Genomic DNA, 16,879 nt, shown 5'->3' on the forward strand with positions numbered 1-16,879 from the left:
TAAAGTACTTTGTATCTATTTTGTATTTATTCTGTGTCTGTGTGTGTTGTCTTTCCCCAAAAGAAAGTAAGCTCCTTAAGGGAAGGGACATTTTCAGTTTCGTGGTGGTATTCTCAGCCCCCAACACGTTATCTATAAGCATCTAAGTACATGAATGCTTATTGATTAAACAGAAATTATTTAATAACAATATCTGTTAGCCATGTAATATTTTGTTTAATTGGTTGGCATAGTTCTAAAACTTCTCTTATGTATTCCCTTTCCATGATGAAAGTTACAATATGCTTTCCACTTCAGTTCAGCAAATTCAGTTGCTTGCTTTCAATTCAGTGAGTGCTTGCTTTGGGCAGAACACTGTGCTAAGCACTGAAGGATATACAAAGTTAAGATCAGATCTAGTCCTTACCGTCATGGATCTCATATGCCAAACATATAACACATACATAGATAACTATGATACTTAATACATGATAACTATATGAGGCCCAGAACAAAGCACTATTTGAAGTTCCTGAGACTATGGCCTTTCCTAGCAGGGAGGCTGCCCAAGGAGAAGGAATGTGAATTTCACATTTTACTTACCAGTAGTGTACTATTGCCATGTGTCAATTTTCAGGTTTCCCTTAGGAAATGAAAACTGTGAATCAACATGTTGTCACCTGGCCTCCGATTTGGATGATTTTCCTAATGCTTGATTTCTTCTTTCTTCAGAAACTGGCAGTGAAGCTTTTCAAAAATTAGTCAATCTTTTGGGTGACACAATAACACTAAAAGGCTGGACAGGGTATCGAGGAGGTCTGGACACCAAAAGTAAGATTTCCAGTGGTTGTGATTCCATGTTTACATTGACATCTCTCAGAAATAACCTGGCCAGTATTTGACCAGAAACTCTAGTGGGAGGAGTAATAACCGTGTGAATGTGATTGGAAGAAAGTCATGAAGTCAGTGGTTTCTGAACATCATGGCCATAGAAATACTGATTATATGTACATCGTGACAGCGTTGTGCTTTGTGAACACAAATCAGTCCCAGTACCTTGGAATTATTGTAATGATAGTAATGATGATAATACTAATTTCCTCTTTTTATATAGTCCTTGCGACTTTTGAAAGTATCTTCACTTCCTTTATCTCATTTGGTCCTGACAGTAATCTGGTATAATTAAATAGACACAGTTATTGTTACACTCCGTTGATGGATGAGGAATTGACATACAAAAGAGGGGCGAAGTAGCCTTCTTGAGGCATATAGGGAGTCGCTTAATCATGGCAGGGAGGTGACCCTAAATTCTTGAAGACTGCAAATGAAATTCAAACTCGGACAGGCTCTTCCAGGTTAGAAGGGCCATGGACATTAGGTCTGCCATCAGAGAGCTAAGTAACCACTAGAGGGTTGGCCACCAAGTGATGATTTTTTAAGGGGGTGGGGGGCTGCACCCACTCACAAAACAATTCATGAAGACTGTCTACTAAGGTGTGAAGGAGTATAGTTTAATCTACCTTAGTGGAGGAAGTACCCACCAGTGAAATCACTGATCCATCATATATTGGAGTGCATAGTGAGTGATCTGGGGGAGCTGGGATAAAGCCTGTGCCCCTGCTTGTCAAGGATGTGTTTCTATGCCTTTAAACTATGTGTACTTGTAATGAGCCCAGTTGTTTATAAGCATATGATTTCCATTGTAGCTTTTTGCTTCTTTGCAACATCACATGCTCTGTTTTTATTAACAGTATAACCATCTTTAAGCACCTTTCATCTGGCCAGGCTACCAGGAACTGAGCAATATAGCATTCTCTTTTTAACCAAAAAACTGATCTCCACTCCCAGGGAAGATGGAAACCAGAAAGACAGACACAGAGAGCAAGCAAGCAGTGGTAGCTTTTTCTTGGGCTGGAGCTTTTCTTTAGTTTGGCAGTTGAAGTCGTCCAGGTCTTCAGTGTGATGTGGAAGCCTGCAAAATGGAGAAAGGAGCAGAGCCACAAGAAGAACCAAATAGTCCAGAATGGTAGAAACAGAAAGGACCTCAGATACACCCTAGTGTCCCACCCTCATTTTATAAACAAGGAAACCAAGGCCCATAAAGTCACAATTACTTGCCCAAGATCACACAGCTAGTAAATAGCAGAGCCAGGACTCAAACCCAGTTTTCTGACTACAAGTCCAATGCTCTTCCCACTACACCACACTGCCTGAATCACATATTTTATTTCTGAATTTCCAGGATACCAGACACACCCATAATCAAATGTAAGTACAAAATTAAATTCCCAAAACAAGTATAACTTAGTTTTAAATTATTCCTTTTGGATTATCCTTGCTAATCCTTCCACCCACTTACTAATGTAGATAATCAAGTGTTGTCTGTATGAATGTAGACATGTAATGTGTGCAAACACATCTGCAAAGACATCTAGCTGTCTGATACTACTACCCTGGTCCACAAAATAAAAATTTCCAACAGACTTTACGTATTTTGTTCACCAAATGTATCTTCCTATTTTTACAGATGACACTACAGGACTGTATTCTGTGTATACTGTGTACCAAGGACATGAGATTATGTTTCATGTTTCCACCATGTTACCATACTCTAAAGAGAACAAACAGCAAGTGAGTATGATGTCATCATCATCATAATAAAAACTCACATTTACAGAGCACTTTCAGTTTTACAAGGGATTTTTCTTATAAAAAGGTGTGAGTTAGGTGGTAAAATTGTTAGACCCATTTTGCAGATGAGGAAGTGGATTCTCAAAAAGAATATGTCTTGCAGACCTTAACACTGAGGAGCAGATCCAGTATTCAAGCATAGGTTTTCTAACTGTACCACCAGCGCCCCTTCCACTAGGCTTTACAGCCTCCTATAGGCTGTTTTAGAAATGTAAAAGTCATGTATCCTAAAGATAATGATAACTATGATAAAAATAGCTAATGTTTTTATAGCACTTATTCTGTGCCAGGACCTGTACTAACTACTTTACTGTGATGTCCCATTTTATCTGCACAACAACCCTGGGAGGTAGATGCTCTTATTATCCACATTTTACAGCTGAGGAAACGGAGGTAAACTGAGGTTAAGTGACTTGCCCAAGGTCACACACCTCTGAGTGTTCAAGGACAGTTTTGAACTTAGGTCTTTCTGACTCCAGGCTTGATGCTTTATCTACTGTACCACCTAAAGGTGTGTTGTTCTGGTCTTTAAAGCCTTAATATACAGTGGAATTAGAAACTGCCCTCTCCTTAGATATCATCCTGAAATCTCGTATCAAGTAATCCGTCAACCAGCAAGCATTTATTAAGTGCTTATAATATGCCAGGCACTGGGCTAAGTGCTGGAACTTGTGTTAGTCATCCATAGATATTCACTTTTACAGATTCATGGACGATTATCCTCATTGCTACCAACCACTGCCAATTTTTTCCTACTTTTAACAATAAAATTTATGTAACAAAGTTTATGAAAAATTTTCTTAACGAATTCTGGTACTTAAAATGATGGAGTTTCTATGTCTCATGTTAAGTATAGAGAAAATGTTTCTTTTGCCTCAAAATGGATTTTAGTTATCTTTTTTCTCATTCTTTCAATGACTCTACCACATAGTAATATCCAGGAAATAAAACCAATGGCTACAAATAGTGTCCTTCCAAGGAAGGAATTAGGATTTTCAATATTGTGTCAGAGTGTGCTAAGTAAGCCCTGGCAAAACCATAGACACAAAGTGATCCCTCCCTCCTTGCCCTAGGGGGTCTAGCAGTGTCAGTTAGCATGGCATACCACATACACATCATATGTGCACATACATAGTCATTTGCTAATGGCCTTCAAAGGAAAAATTTTAATTTTCTCTAGGATTTCTGATTTTTATGTTGAGTTTTTCATTTGATTCCTTTAAAAAAAGAAAAGATTTGAAGAACTTACCATTAATAGATAACATGGGGGAAGGGCAGCTAGAGATCTAGAGAATCTAGCTAGAGATCTGGGGGAAATTGGAATCTTCATTCTGCTTGTCTTCAATTGTGAGACATTCGTATTTTTGTGTGCAGACATTGGGGAATTTGTTTTGTTTGATTGTATGTATTTGTTACATGAAATTTGTTTTTATTCTTTGTTTTAATGCAGTGGGAGTAAGAGTGAAAGAAAATAAATTTCTGTTAATTTTTTTAAAAACAGGTTGGGGGTGCTATACATGTAAAGCGTTTCATGAACATTCAAATAAACTTACTGTCTTATTAGTTCTTTTGACCTCTTATGAAGCAGGAGAAATCTGTAAGTGAAAATGTGAATGTGAAAATGTGGGGAAAATAAACCACATACCCAGTGAAACTGAAAGTGTGAAAATGAAAAAAAAAAAGAAATTCCTTGCAAAAAGTGGGATAAGAGGACTTTTCCCCCTTGTTTAGGAAAGCTTTATATACTTTATTTGGGGTGCAGTATTTTCCCCCTAAATCTACGTAATATGTCATTGTCCTTATTTATAGGTTGAAAGAAAGCGCCATATTGGAAATGATATTGTCACCATTGTGTTCCAGGAAGGAGAAGAATCTTCTCCAGCATTCAAGCCTTCCATGATCCGCTCTCATTTTACACGTATCCTCTGCCATTCCTAAAATTTAATTATTGAATGCCATCTGCTTAGTGGATTATTTTAATGCAGCATGCATACAGAATGAACTTGATTTTGTATTTCTAGATTCATAAACTGACTGTTTTAGTTACTTCTCTTTAACTTTTTTTTTAACTTTAGTTACTTCTCTTCCCAATTATGGAGTTTTATACACTTCAAAGAATACAAAAAACTTTGTTCTTAGAGAATACTTGAGCTTTGAAAACTTTTTCTTCCCTAGGGATTTTCTAAAACTACTGCAATATTAAAACTACTATGATACTAACGGCTTACCATCCATCAGGTAGTACATGAAGAAGCTGAGTGGCAGACAGTAGATCCTTTAAGATGTTTGTCAGAGGTAGAATGTTACCAGCCTGTAAGATAAAAGGCCAAATTCATTTTCCATGTTCACAGTTAAGTCCTTTCTATAGCCTCTATAAAGCCATATCTTGTAATCTTGAAAAATGACAAAGATGGGGCGGAGCCAAGATGGCAGCTGAAAAGCAGGGACTAGTGTGAGCTCCCTGCCAAGTCCCTCCAAAAACCTATAAAAAATGGCTCTGAACCAATTCTAGAACTGCAGAACCCACAAAATAGCAGAGGGAATCAGGGCTCCAGCCCAGGGCAGCCTGGATGGTCTCTGGGTGAGGTCTATCCCGCAGGGAGCTGGGAGCAGAGTGGAGCGAAGCAGAGCCCAGTGTGGGCGGCGCAGACCAACCAGACCAGGAGCTGGGCGGAGTGTGCCCTAGCGCCCTGAATCAGTTAGCTGCGGCAGTTACCGGACTTCTCAACCCACAAACACCAAAGACAACAGAGAAGGTTAGTGGGAAAAGCTGCGGGAGTGGAAGGAGTTCGCAGTTCGGCTACCACCCGGGGGCAGCAGAGGTGGGGCAGCTACAGAACTAGAGCTGCAGTTGCTTCTGGCCCCAGGCCCACCTGGTGGGAGGAATTAAGTGGCAGATCAGAGCAGGAGTGCAGAGCCTGCTGAAGATCTAAGTCCAGTCCAGGTTGGGGGTTCTTGAGGAAGGAGGAGTGCTGGTGTGGCAGAGCTGGCGCATCCCCCCAAGCTTGGAACAAAGAACTCTTTAGTCTACAAGCAGTCATACCCCACTGGAAAACTCAAGGGTCAAGTTAGTTGTTTGGAAATATGGCCAGGCAGCAAAAACGCACCCAGATTCAGTCTCAGACTTTGGAATCTTACTTTGGTGACAAAGAAGACCAAAACATACAGCCAGAAGAAGTCAACAAAGTCAAAGAGCCTACAACAAAAGCCTCCAAGAAAAACATGAACTGGTCCCAGGCCATGGAAGAGCTCAAAAAGGATTTGGAAAAGCAAGTTAGAGAAGTAGAGGAAAAATTGGGAAGAGAAATGAGAAGGATGCGAGAAAACCATGAAAAACAAGTCAATGACTTGCTAAAGGAGACCCAAAAAATGCTGAAAAATACACTGAAGAAAACAACACCTTAAAAAATAGACTAACTCAAATGGCAAAAGAACTCCAAAAAGCCAATGAGGAGAAGAATGCCTTGAAAGGCAGAATTAGCCAAATGGAAAAGGAGGTCCAAAAGACCACTGAAGAAAATACTACCTTAAAAATTAGATTGGAGCAAGTGGAAGCTAGTGGCTTGATGAGAAATCAAGATATTATAAAACAGAACCAAAGGAATGAAAAAATGGAAGACAATGGATGATAGAAGGGAGGGCAGATGGGGGTGGAGGTAATCAAAAACAACACTTTCGAAAGGGGACAGGGTCAAGGGAGAAAATTCGATAAAGGGGGATAGGTTAGGAAGGAGCAAAATATAGTTAGTCTTTCACAACATGAGTATTGTGGAAGGGTTATACATAATGATACACATGTGGCCTGTGTTGAATTGCTTGACTTCTTAGGGAGGGTGGGTGGGAAGGGAAGAGGGGAGAGAATTTGGAACTCAAAGTTTTAAAAACAGACGTTCAAAAACAAAAAAAAAAGTTTTTGCATGCAACTAGAAAGTAAGATACACAGGCAATGGAGCATGTAAATTTACCTTTCCCTACAAGAAAGAAAGGGAAAAGTGGATGGGAGGGGAGTGGGGTGACAGAAGGGAGGGCTGACTGAGGAACAGGGCAACCAGAATACATGCCATCTTGGAGTGGGGGGAGGGTAGAAATGGGGAGAAAATTTGTAATTCAAACTCTTGTGAAAATCAATGCTGAAAACTAAATATATTAAATTTTTAAAAAGAAAGAAAAATGACAAAGATAATTTTACTTTTTCTTCCCTTCTCTCTCACTCCAATTTTGGAGCATTCATAGCTTCATTTACCCAGAGATGCAAAACTTTAAGACAGTTAGCTTCATAGAACCGCATAGCTAGATTGTGTTGCTCTGTAAAACTTAGAATAAGTCTATACAAACGATACACTGCGTATTTGGGTATGTATGCCTTAGCTTGAGATCATGCCATATCTAAGGTACTAAAAGAAAGCTCTATGCAGAATGTATTCTTTTTTTGTTTAAACACATTCCTTGGAGCACCAAATACAAAAATTTCTTGTGCTTCTTATGCTTGTTACTGTGTTTGCCACAATTGTGGCAAACTGCATTATATATTTTCATTTACTCGTTTAATCAGTTTAATGGCATAGCATTCATCTTTTACAAAGTTGAAAAGTATATTTATTCACATTGTTTCACCTTCCTCATGATGTCTTTGCTCTAGAATGTGGTAGGATAGAAGATAGGATAATTATGCAGTCGTCTGAGTCCTGTTCCCTCAGACCTCAGACGTACCTCCATTTAGTAAAGTCATGTTATTCACTGAGTTATTTAGCAGTCGATGGCAAAATTAACTGAAATTTAACCCAGAATTCCTTCCTTCAGCAGTTTCACTTCATAGGTACTCTGTGCAAGAGGAGGCAAGGAGAGGGAGATAGCTTGCAAATGATTGAAACCAAATAGTTACATTTATTAATATTCCTTTCAAGCTCCATTGGTCCAGGGAAAGAAGGGCCAAGCAGCTGTTGCAAACTCAGCTCACTCCAGGCATCTTAACCATCAGCAGTGTAGTCAAGACATCAGAATATTGAGAGCCTTAGTTCAGGAGAAAGAAGAAGAGATGAGGTAAAAGATTAGAGAAAACAAGTGACTGCTGACCAGGTCTTCCTTCCAAATGCCCCGTAATATTTTGTTTGTTTTAGCAAAGCCAAAGTTTGTTCAACATGATGAAGCCTCCCTTTTATTAGGATTCACTGTTTAACCCTATGTAGATACTTTTGTCAGTCTCTAACTTCATGAGGTTGGGTATTGCCTTCCCCTTTTACAGATGCCACCCACTCCACACCTGGGCATTTCTTGCCCATCTCTTTTCTATAAATATTATAGAAGAACCAGAGACCTTCTTCTAACCTTTTTCTGCTTCAGTTCTCATGGCATATTAGTTAATACATTCAGTTCTCTTGATACATGGTACATTTAAAATGCCAGCATTAAATTATTTGTAAACTGTCCCAGAAACACTTGACTTTTTGCACCTTCTGAACCTTTTCCTGCTCTTCTACCATAACTGCAGAAGAGAACCGCAGGACAAGGAGTACCTTTGGATTTTTATCATTTTTATAGGTCACCATCACCAAAAACCTTAGGACCTATGATCAATCAATCATCTAAGGATGAGTCTCTCTGGAATTTCCTAGGCTAGTGCTCAGAGAACAGAAACAGTTGATCACTGAGCAAAACCTTTCCAACTTGGTAACAAAGCCTGTCAGATATTTTGTGACACTGCCATAGCCTCAGAAGACCTGGTAGAGGATTCCATCAAAGTATGATGATTCTGGGAATGCTATTATAAAGCAAGATGGAGGGAAGGGGAGTTGGGGTGGAAGGAGTTATGAAGGAAATGCATTTTTCTTAATTTCCTACTTGAAATGTGAGCAAATATAGGCATTGTAGTATATTTAGGATTTTATTGTTCTTTGAGGGATCCCATCTCTTTCATAGCTTTGTTTCCATTCATCCCAGCTGTTTTTTTTTTCCTTTTTCAGAGCTCAGCTCAGGAACTGCCTTCCACATGCTACCCAAGCTTTTTATTCCTCTACCCCAAAATTAACTTGTATTTATTTTGTATCAATTTTGTGTGTTTATATGCATACAGCTGATTCCCCCAACAAAATGTAAACTCCTTGAGAATAGGAATAATTTCATTTTTGTCTTTGTGTCCAAAGTACCTGGCACATAATATTTGATTAACAAATGCTTGTTGGTTGATCTATTGACAGTATGGTTCCTATCAAGAAACTTCATTAGTATTTCTTTTCTGATAGATTAAGACATTATAAACTCCTTACACAAAGAATGAGTCTAATCAAAGTTGATGTAGCAACCTAACAATCTTGTTTCTTTAGACCACTGATTTCCTCCCTCTGTTTGAAAAAAATTGCTATCATGGCTCAAGTGTGTGAAGATTGAATTATATGAAGGGCTAGGCAGAATAGCAGTACTATTGCAGTGTCTATTCCTTTTTCTCATCAGCAGAGTGATTTTTCTAAGAACAAACTTGTTATTACCACTTAAAATCGCTGATTAATTTCTTTAACTGACATGGCAGATATTTTTGCCTTAGTGAGGTATAATCAACAAAATGACAACTTCAGGTAGGTTATAAGGTTAACCAAATTATTTGCTTTGTGTCTTACACTTACTCTTGAAGCTAACATTGCCTTTAATCAAATTCTTGCTATTAAAATTTCTTAAGCCGTTGATTGAATTCATACTGTATTGATTACTTTTATTTGGAATAGCCACCAAAGTATAGTGGCTTTTGATTAGGGTCATCATCTTTTTGGGAAAGAGAAGTTTGTTGAAGGCAGTCCTTTACAGCCTCATTCAGTGCTCCAGATCTCGGACACAAAGCGTTTGTGTTTCAAGAGATTGCTGCACATCATAATGAGGAGAAGTTTGACTTAGCTAGAGTTGGCTTTCCCTTCTCCACGGTGTATCCTTGTTGCCTTCAGGGATGGAGACCCTTCAGCCTCAAGGCCAAATGTGACCCTCTAGGTGCTCAAGTGCAGCTCTTCAACTGAATCCAAACTTCATGGAGCAAATCTTCTTAATTAAAGGATTTGTTCCATAAAACTTGGACTCAGCCAAAAGGCTGCGCCTTAAGGACCTGGAAGGCCACGTGTGGCCTCCAGTTCCCCACCCCCTAAGGGCCTTAGCCTTTCGTTCAACCATTTCAAATTCTTTAAGGAGCTTTGATTTTGACTGGATGGCTTGGTGATGCTTCACTGATGCAGATCACACCTACCTCCTCTTAAACTTTGAGTAGACAGTCTAATTAGTTACTGTAGCCAAAGTAAATCATCACCTCATGGCCTGGGGATGAGCTTTACTAATTTACCTCAGTTAAACCTCAGATGATAGACACAGGATTTATATTTGGACCCACACTTGAAGCCTTTCTACCTCAGTAGGAGCTGTCTAAGGTTGTTTCATGCCACAGCCAGAGAATCCAGTCATCTCCCCCCCCTAGATGAAGTATCAGAGGAAAACATTACAAAAAGCTTATCATATTAAACCAACAATATGTATTGAACACATAGGCTGCATGGCATTGTCTTAGCAACACTAGCGCAGTCTTGTATATGGTAGGTTGAATTGAACTGAATTGTCATTTGCCCAATGGATGGAACCACTAAATGTGGTTGTCAGGTGGGATAGGAAATAGAGGTATTCTCAAGGCCCCACACAAAGCATAATTTATACAAGTCACATAGAAAGAAGGATGTTGAACTAATTAGTGGTGTGAAACAGTATGTTGTAGTAGAAAACATGCTAGTCTTGGAGGCTGAAGACTTGGATTTGAATCTTGCTCCCTTATTTACACTCTACCCAACCTCTGACAAGTCTGTGAGACTTAATTTCCTCCTCTATAAAACAGAAACAATCATCCTTTTACTAGTTCATTAGTAGAGTTGCAAGGAAAATAATTTGTAAACCAGAAAGCTCTATATGATGTGAGTTGGGTTTTTTTGGACATAACAAATTCTGGTGTGTATAGTCAGTGCTTTAGAGAAAAGAGGTCCAATTAATTATAAAATGTTCTTTCCATAGGCTGAAAATATTTTCAGAAGAAAGTGTGCCCCTTTTTGGCCCGCCCTTGCCATCCCCACCTGTGTTTACAGATCACCAGGAATTCAGGGACTTTTTGCTAGTGAAATGTAAGTTTCTTTTTTGAGGTCCTTTTGGAAGCCTTATTTGGTCTAGGTCACAATGTATTTTGCCATTTTACCTCATGAGACTTCACAAGGAAACTTCATCTCTCTTATGCCCCTCCATGCATTGTAAAAACTTTTTGTAAAGTAGTTTTAATTTTCTGCTACTGTTCTGTGGGTGTTTTGCTGACTGCTTACCCATTGTCCTACCCATACAGAGCATCTGACCTCTCCACCTCTCCATTTACCTCTTCTCTGCCCTCTGTTCATCAAGCCATGCACCTCTCTTTACACTTTGTCCTCTGGTTTGTCCATCTCTGTGTTTTTGCTTTGGTTTATCACTGTTTTTGTGAATATATGTGTGGCCTTGGCAGGGGGACAGGGCTTAGGGAATTGTGTGAGAAGGTCGTGATTAAGTTTGAGGTTGTGAGCAGTTCCTTACTGGGACCTGAATCAAGATAAACCAACGTGAATGGTTATTTGTCAGTGGTAGACAGAGATTGATTCTACTTACAGACAGATCTTCTGAATTACATACTGTATTTATTGTTATATATTTCCCTTTGTGTATTTTGCCCTACCTCCCCTTCTTAAAAGGCAGACTTGTGACATTTCTCCACATACACAATTTTTTTCCTGATAGACTGCCTAACATTGCATCTTGGGGCTTAAAGAAAAGTTTGGATCATAAGCTTTAGACTTTGAAGGGACCTTAGAAATCATTCAGTCCAACCCCTTTATTTTACAGAGGATGACGTTGGGGCTTAAAAAAGATAAGAAACTCATCCAAGATCCCCAAGTTATGAGAACAGAGTTTTAGGATGATGGACCCAGGCCCGCTGACTTCAAAGCCAATGTTCTTTCCACTATTCCACCTTGCCAGCCCATTTGAGAATGTTCTTACCAAGCCTCTAGAACTTCCACTAGGAATTTTTACTCTTTCAGTATCAAAACTAGAGAGTTTTCCTGAATAATTTGGAATCATTCTCTTATTCATCATTCTCTTTTTCCACACTTAATCCTTCCCTAGTCAATCTCTCAGTTTGCAGTAGTTTCCTACTGGTCACCCAGCATCCAGTCTCTCCCCACTCCCCTCCATCCTCTATACGTGTACCAAATTGATATTCCTAAAGCACAGGTCTGTCATACCCTTACTCAAGAAACTTCCATGACTCCCTGTTTCCTCTTAAAAGTACAAACTCTTCTGTTTGGCATGTAAAGCCTTTCACAATGTGATTCCAGTCTCTCTTTCCAGACCAGTCATACATTACTCCCCATTATATACTCTATGCTTCAACCAAACTAGCTTTGCTGTTCCCCATATAGGATTTTCCATATCCTGCCTCCATGCTTTTGCACAGTCTGTCTCCCATGCCTGGAATGTTCTCAGTCCTCACCTCTGTCTTCTAGAACCACCCCCTCTAATCTAGTCTACGTATTTCAGTACATTTTCGATAAAAATTGAAGCAAGAAAACTTTAGAACATATGTATGATCTATAAATTAAAATGTTAATACTATGGGAGTTTATAATTTTTGATTCTTGGGAAATCTACACAGTTAATAAGATTGGCATCTACTTTCTGTCTATGGGGCAGCTAAAACTGGGACAAGTGACAGTTCTTCCAGATTACTTATCTCAGACCTATTCCTTAAAGAAGAGGTCACCCAAAAGAGAGAAAGTAGTTTTTAAAAAATCTTTACTTTTATAAAAGTGGCATTCACAATACATGGTATTTGCAGCAAACTTCCACCTATCCAGAATCCTAAGAGAATGAGTCCTTTTGGGTAGTTGAATATTCCAAATAACTGCACTTTGCTACCAGATTGAGCTTCCTACAATGTACCACCTTGTGCGGTCTCTCTACCCATTCTATCTTCCACTAACATCTTTGGTGACTTTAAGATCCACATTGATAATCCTTCTAAACTTGTAGTTCCTCAACCTCAATTAACTCCAATAGCCTTTATATCTTTCTACCACAGATAACCACTTAAATAGTCATATCATCGACCTCACCAACATTTGAAATTGCTCCACCTCTAATATCTTCTACAATGTTTAGTCCTTCCACCTCTACCACTGCTTCAGTCTTAGATAAAGTTGAGTTTAATCCTTGTTATGATCTCTGTTTCTTCAATATCTTTGCATTTTTCTAGTCCAACACTCTTGTTTTTGTTTCTTTTACTTCTTTACCTGCCTGGACCTCACACTTAGCTATTTCAGTAAGTGTTCACTACAGCCTTCCACCTTATCACCCCTTTGACCTACTATGTCAGATCATGCTTATTCTCAATCTTGGGTTATCCTCACCTATTTTGCTGACATTCCTGAAATGCTGATGGTGGAAGTCATGGAGCACCAGTGATGTTAACTGATACATAGTCAAGTTACTGAACTCCTTGCAGCCCTTGCCTGTTTTTCTACAATCCTTTTATTCATTTTTCAATGACTCCTTAGTGTATTTCCCCTAGTTCCTGTTTTAATTATTTTCTTCAGTCATCTCTCCCCGTCCCACTGCTGGCCTGTGCCATACTCTTAGCAGATTACCTCACCTCTTACTTTCCTAGAGAGACCGAAGCTACCTAACATGGGCACCTTCAGACCTTCTCTTCCCCACCTCAAAACTTCTCTGTCCTGACACATGATCTTTTTCTCTCTTCCCATCAAGTTCCTTGGCTTATAATATGGAGACTCTACCTTCATCCTTTTTTCAAACATTCAGATATTCATGTCTTCTGTCCTGTGACACTCTTCCAGTTTTCTAAGTATTATCTCTCAGATAACTCTTATAGCAATTCAGCAATCACATCTACCAGTTCCTTTAGTGCCCTGGGATGTAGTTCATCCAGGCCTGGTATTTTGAATGCATCAAAGGAAGCAGGTACTGTCTCACAATCTCTTCATTTATGTTTGATTTCAGTTCCCTTGTAACCACTTCCCCCCTTGCCTTTCCAGTTTTAAGATCATTCCCCTTGATAGAGAAAACAGAAGTAAAATAGGCAGTGAGTAGTTCTGCTTTCTGAAAATCATCTTCTGTCATTATCTCAGCCATTCTAAATAGCAGTATTATCCTTTATTTTATCTTTCCCTTACCCCCAATTTCATTTTTAAGGCCCGCTACATTGTGATTGGCATTCATGACTGTTAACTGGAGATCATAATACCAACTCTGCTGAGCTTACAGGGCTTTTCTGAGGCTCAAATGAAATTATGCTTCTGAAAGCTCTTTGGAAACTCAAAAGTGGCATACACAAACATAAGGTGGTATTAATTGGCTGATGTTTGTCAATTATTGGGTTATTTTTATATAAAATGCTCTTAAGCCAAGTTTCCCTGCCTGTGTTTGCACAAGTGATTTTTTTAAACCAAAATGTAGAATTTTATGACATTAATTTCTGTACCTTAGGGGCCTATGGTTTTATTTTGTAATCCCTCTACACCAGAGTAAACTGTGTGAATGTTTTGGCTGAAAAAAAAAGTCACCAACAAATAACCAGTCTTATGACAATAAATATCTATGCACTTAGCTTAGCTGATATTCAGATAACATGGGGTTTCTGGGCTGATACTTGAAGCCTTTCCAGCCCATTTGGAACTAACAGAGCTTTTGCTTCACTGGTATAGCCTTCAAAAGCCCAGCATCATTGCCACACCAAGATGAGGCATCAAAGAAAGATTTTAGTGGAGGAAAATTTTACATTTAGTTCCATTAAGGTTCATCTTGTTAACTTGGTCCCTTTCAGTAATGACTGAGTACTACAAGGAAGAAAACTAATATTTGTTATTAGATATAATTTTTGTGTTCCATGAATTTACAATATTATAAGAAAAGTGGTATATTAAAGGTATGGCTCCTAGAAGGAAGAGTAATATCATTGAATTAGAGGTAGTTAATTGGGGAAAACTTCCTAAAGGAGGCAATCTTTTTCTGTATTTGTGTTGTATCCTTCAATAGAATGTAAGCTCCTTGAGGGCAGGGAGATTTTTGTTTTTTTTTTTTTATCCCCAGCACTTAAACCAGTGTCTTGCACATATTAGGCACTTAAATGTTTGTGGGAGTTTTTTGAGTATTTAATTTCTAATTTAGTGTTTTTGCATTCCCTTTTAAATTTGTAATATTTTAGTAATTAACGGTGAAAAAGCTACCTTGGAAACTCCAACATTTGCCCAGAAACGACAGAGAACTCTGGATATGTTGATTCGATCTTTATATCAGGATCTGATGCCAGATCTGCACAAGGTAACACATGGATCCTCACCTTCTTATAGGAACTGAGGTAGTTGAACAGAACTTCAGAAAGAGGAATCCAAGCAAAGGAGTTCTGATTTAGCAAAGTTGAATAGCTGCCTTCATTGAACAATGGCTGTAAGAGGCATAGAATTATCTACATGCTATCAGTAAGGTAATGTGTATTTTGTGATAAGTAGTTCTCAAATGAATTTGTGATCACATCAGTGTGGATGTTCCTGCCAGTGATGTATACAGGAAACTATCCTATTTCTATGTAGGATATGTACTATGTAGGAAACTATGTACTATTTCTCCAACTCCTCCCATAAGTTCACCATAGATATTCAATGTATTATGGAGTTTTCTTATTTTCTCCAGACTTTGCAAGAGAGCAGTGGAATACATGGCCTGTCAGTTATACCTCACTTTTGCCATATATCCAGCCCATCTTTTTAAAAAATTATTATTATATACTTTATTGATGATTTATTTTATTCTGTTTTTTTCTTCACACTGCAGCCTGCTCATACCCACCATGTACTTATCCATTGCCCTTTGAGTGACATGCATTAATTCTGTAACTGTAGTGTTCCATAGGCCACAGACATACAACAACCAGCAGAATATTGTTATTAAAAAGGTAGACCTTTGTTTCTGACAGAAATTTTGGGTCATTAAAGGAGTTTTACAATTTCCCAAAGGCAATCCAACCTACTCTTCTATTCAGTTATGGGCCCAACTCACCCATTTGCACTGTCTGTCCGAAACATTTATACTAATGGCTGAATTCTGTACATTTTCCATACCACTACATATTATAACCTGAATCATAAACATTCTTAATTCACTTAGTTTTGCCTGTGTGGATAGTTAAGCTAAACTCTTTTGAATGGTTATGGCTCTAGAGTGTGCTAGGACTCCAGATAACTAGCACAATATCACCTACAAACACAAACAGAAGCATCTCCAGTTCCTTATCATCTATAGGGAATATTTGTTTTATTTGACCATATTTATTTAACATCATTTGACATGCTAGCTCTCCATAACAGTGGAAAATACTTTTGCTAGCATACATCTCCTTATTTTTCCCTTATTTGATACTCACAAATCATAATTGTGTTCAGTATAAATTCATATAATTTATGTTTTAAGGATGAGAGCCTATGAAAAATAGGATAGGATTTAAAGTTGGAAAAGATTTGAAGATCCATGGTGTATTGGAAAGAATACTGAACTTGAAGTCAGGAGACTAGTGTCAAAGCCTGTTGTTCAGTTGTTTTAGCTGTGCCCAATTCTTTATGAGCCCTTTTGGGATTTTCTTAGTAAAGGTACTGCAGTGATTTGTCATTTCCTTCTCCAGCTCATTTTACAGATGAGGAACTGAAGCAAACAGGGTTAAGTAACTTGCCCAGGGTCACACAGCTAGTAAGTGTCTTAGGCTAGATTTTAACTTAGGTCCTCCTGACTCCAGAGCCAGGACTCTATCCACTGTGCCACCTAGCTCCCCTCTCAAAACCTGACTCTGACATGGTGTAAAGATGGGTGATTTACTTCCCTTCTCTCATCCTGCATTTGCTCATCTATAAAATGAAGATAATATTTGTATTACTTAATTTACAGGGTTGTTTTTTAGAGAGGACTTTGTAAACCTAGAAATGTGAATCATTACTATTAGATAGTTCCATTCTTGGTGGTTGCATTGCTTAGGGACAGAGCTTAGGGTCTGGTCCTAGGTCTGCTAATAATACTGACAATTCAGAGGAAATAAGCAGAGACCTAAGACAAGACCTTAGAATAATATCCTCAGTTAGTCATTATAGCATCGTGGGTTTAGAGCTGGAAT

At 38.6% G+C, this 16,879-nt stretch overlaps 1 protein-coding gene across 1 annotated transcript in view; it reads left to right on the plus strand.

The window, feature by feature from the left end:
* GARNL3 (GTPase activating Rap/RanGAP domain like 3) overlaps positions 1 to 16,879 on the plus strand; it is a 187,607-nt gene that overhangs the window by 85,601 nt on the left and 85,127 nt on the right. Inside the window, exons 9-14 of the mRNA XM_036750526.1 lie at positions 712 to 810; positions 2,507 to 2,610; positions 4,480 to 4,588; positions 9,194 to 9,239; positions 10,699 to 10,805; positions 14,927 to 15,042. Of these exons, the coding sequence (XP_036606421.1) occupies positions 712 to 810; positions 2,507 to 2,610; positions 4,480 to 4,588; positions 9,194 to 9,239; positions 10,699 to 10,805; positions 14,927 to 15,042 (581 nt within the window). The remainder of the gene's footprint in view (positions 1 to 711; positions 811 to 2,506; positions 2,611 to 4,479; positions 4,589 to 9,193; positions 9,240 to 10,698; positions 10,806 to 14,926; positions 15,043 to 16,879) is intronic.

The sequence above is a fragment of the Trichosurus vulpecula genome, chromosome 3 (assembly GCF_011100635.1).
Source record: "Trichosurus vulpecula isolate mTriVul1 chromosome 3, mTriVul1.pri, whole genome shotgun sequence".
NCBI lineage: Eukaryota > Metazoa > Chordata > Mammalia > Diprotodontia > Phalangeridae > Trichosurus > Trichosurus vulpecula.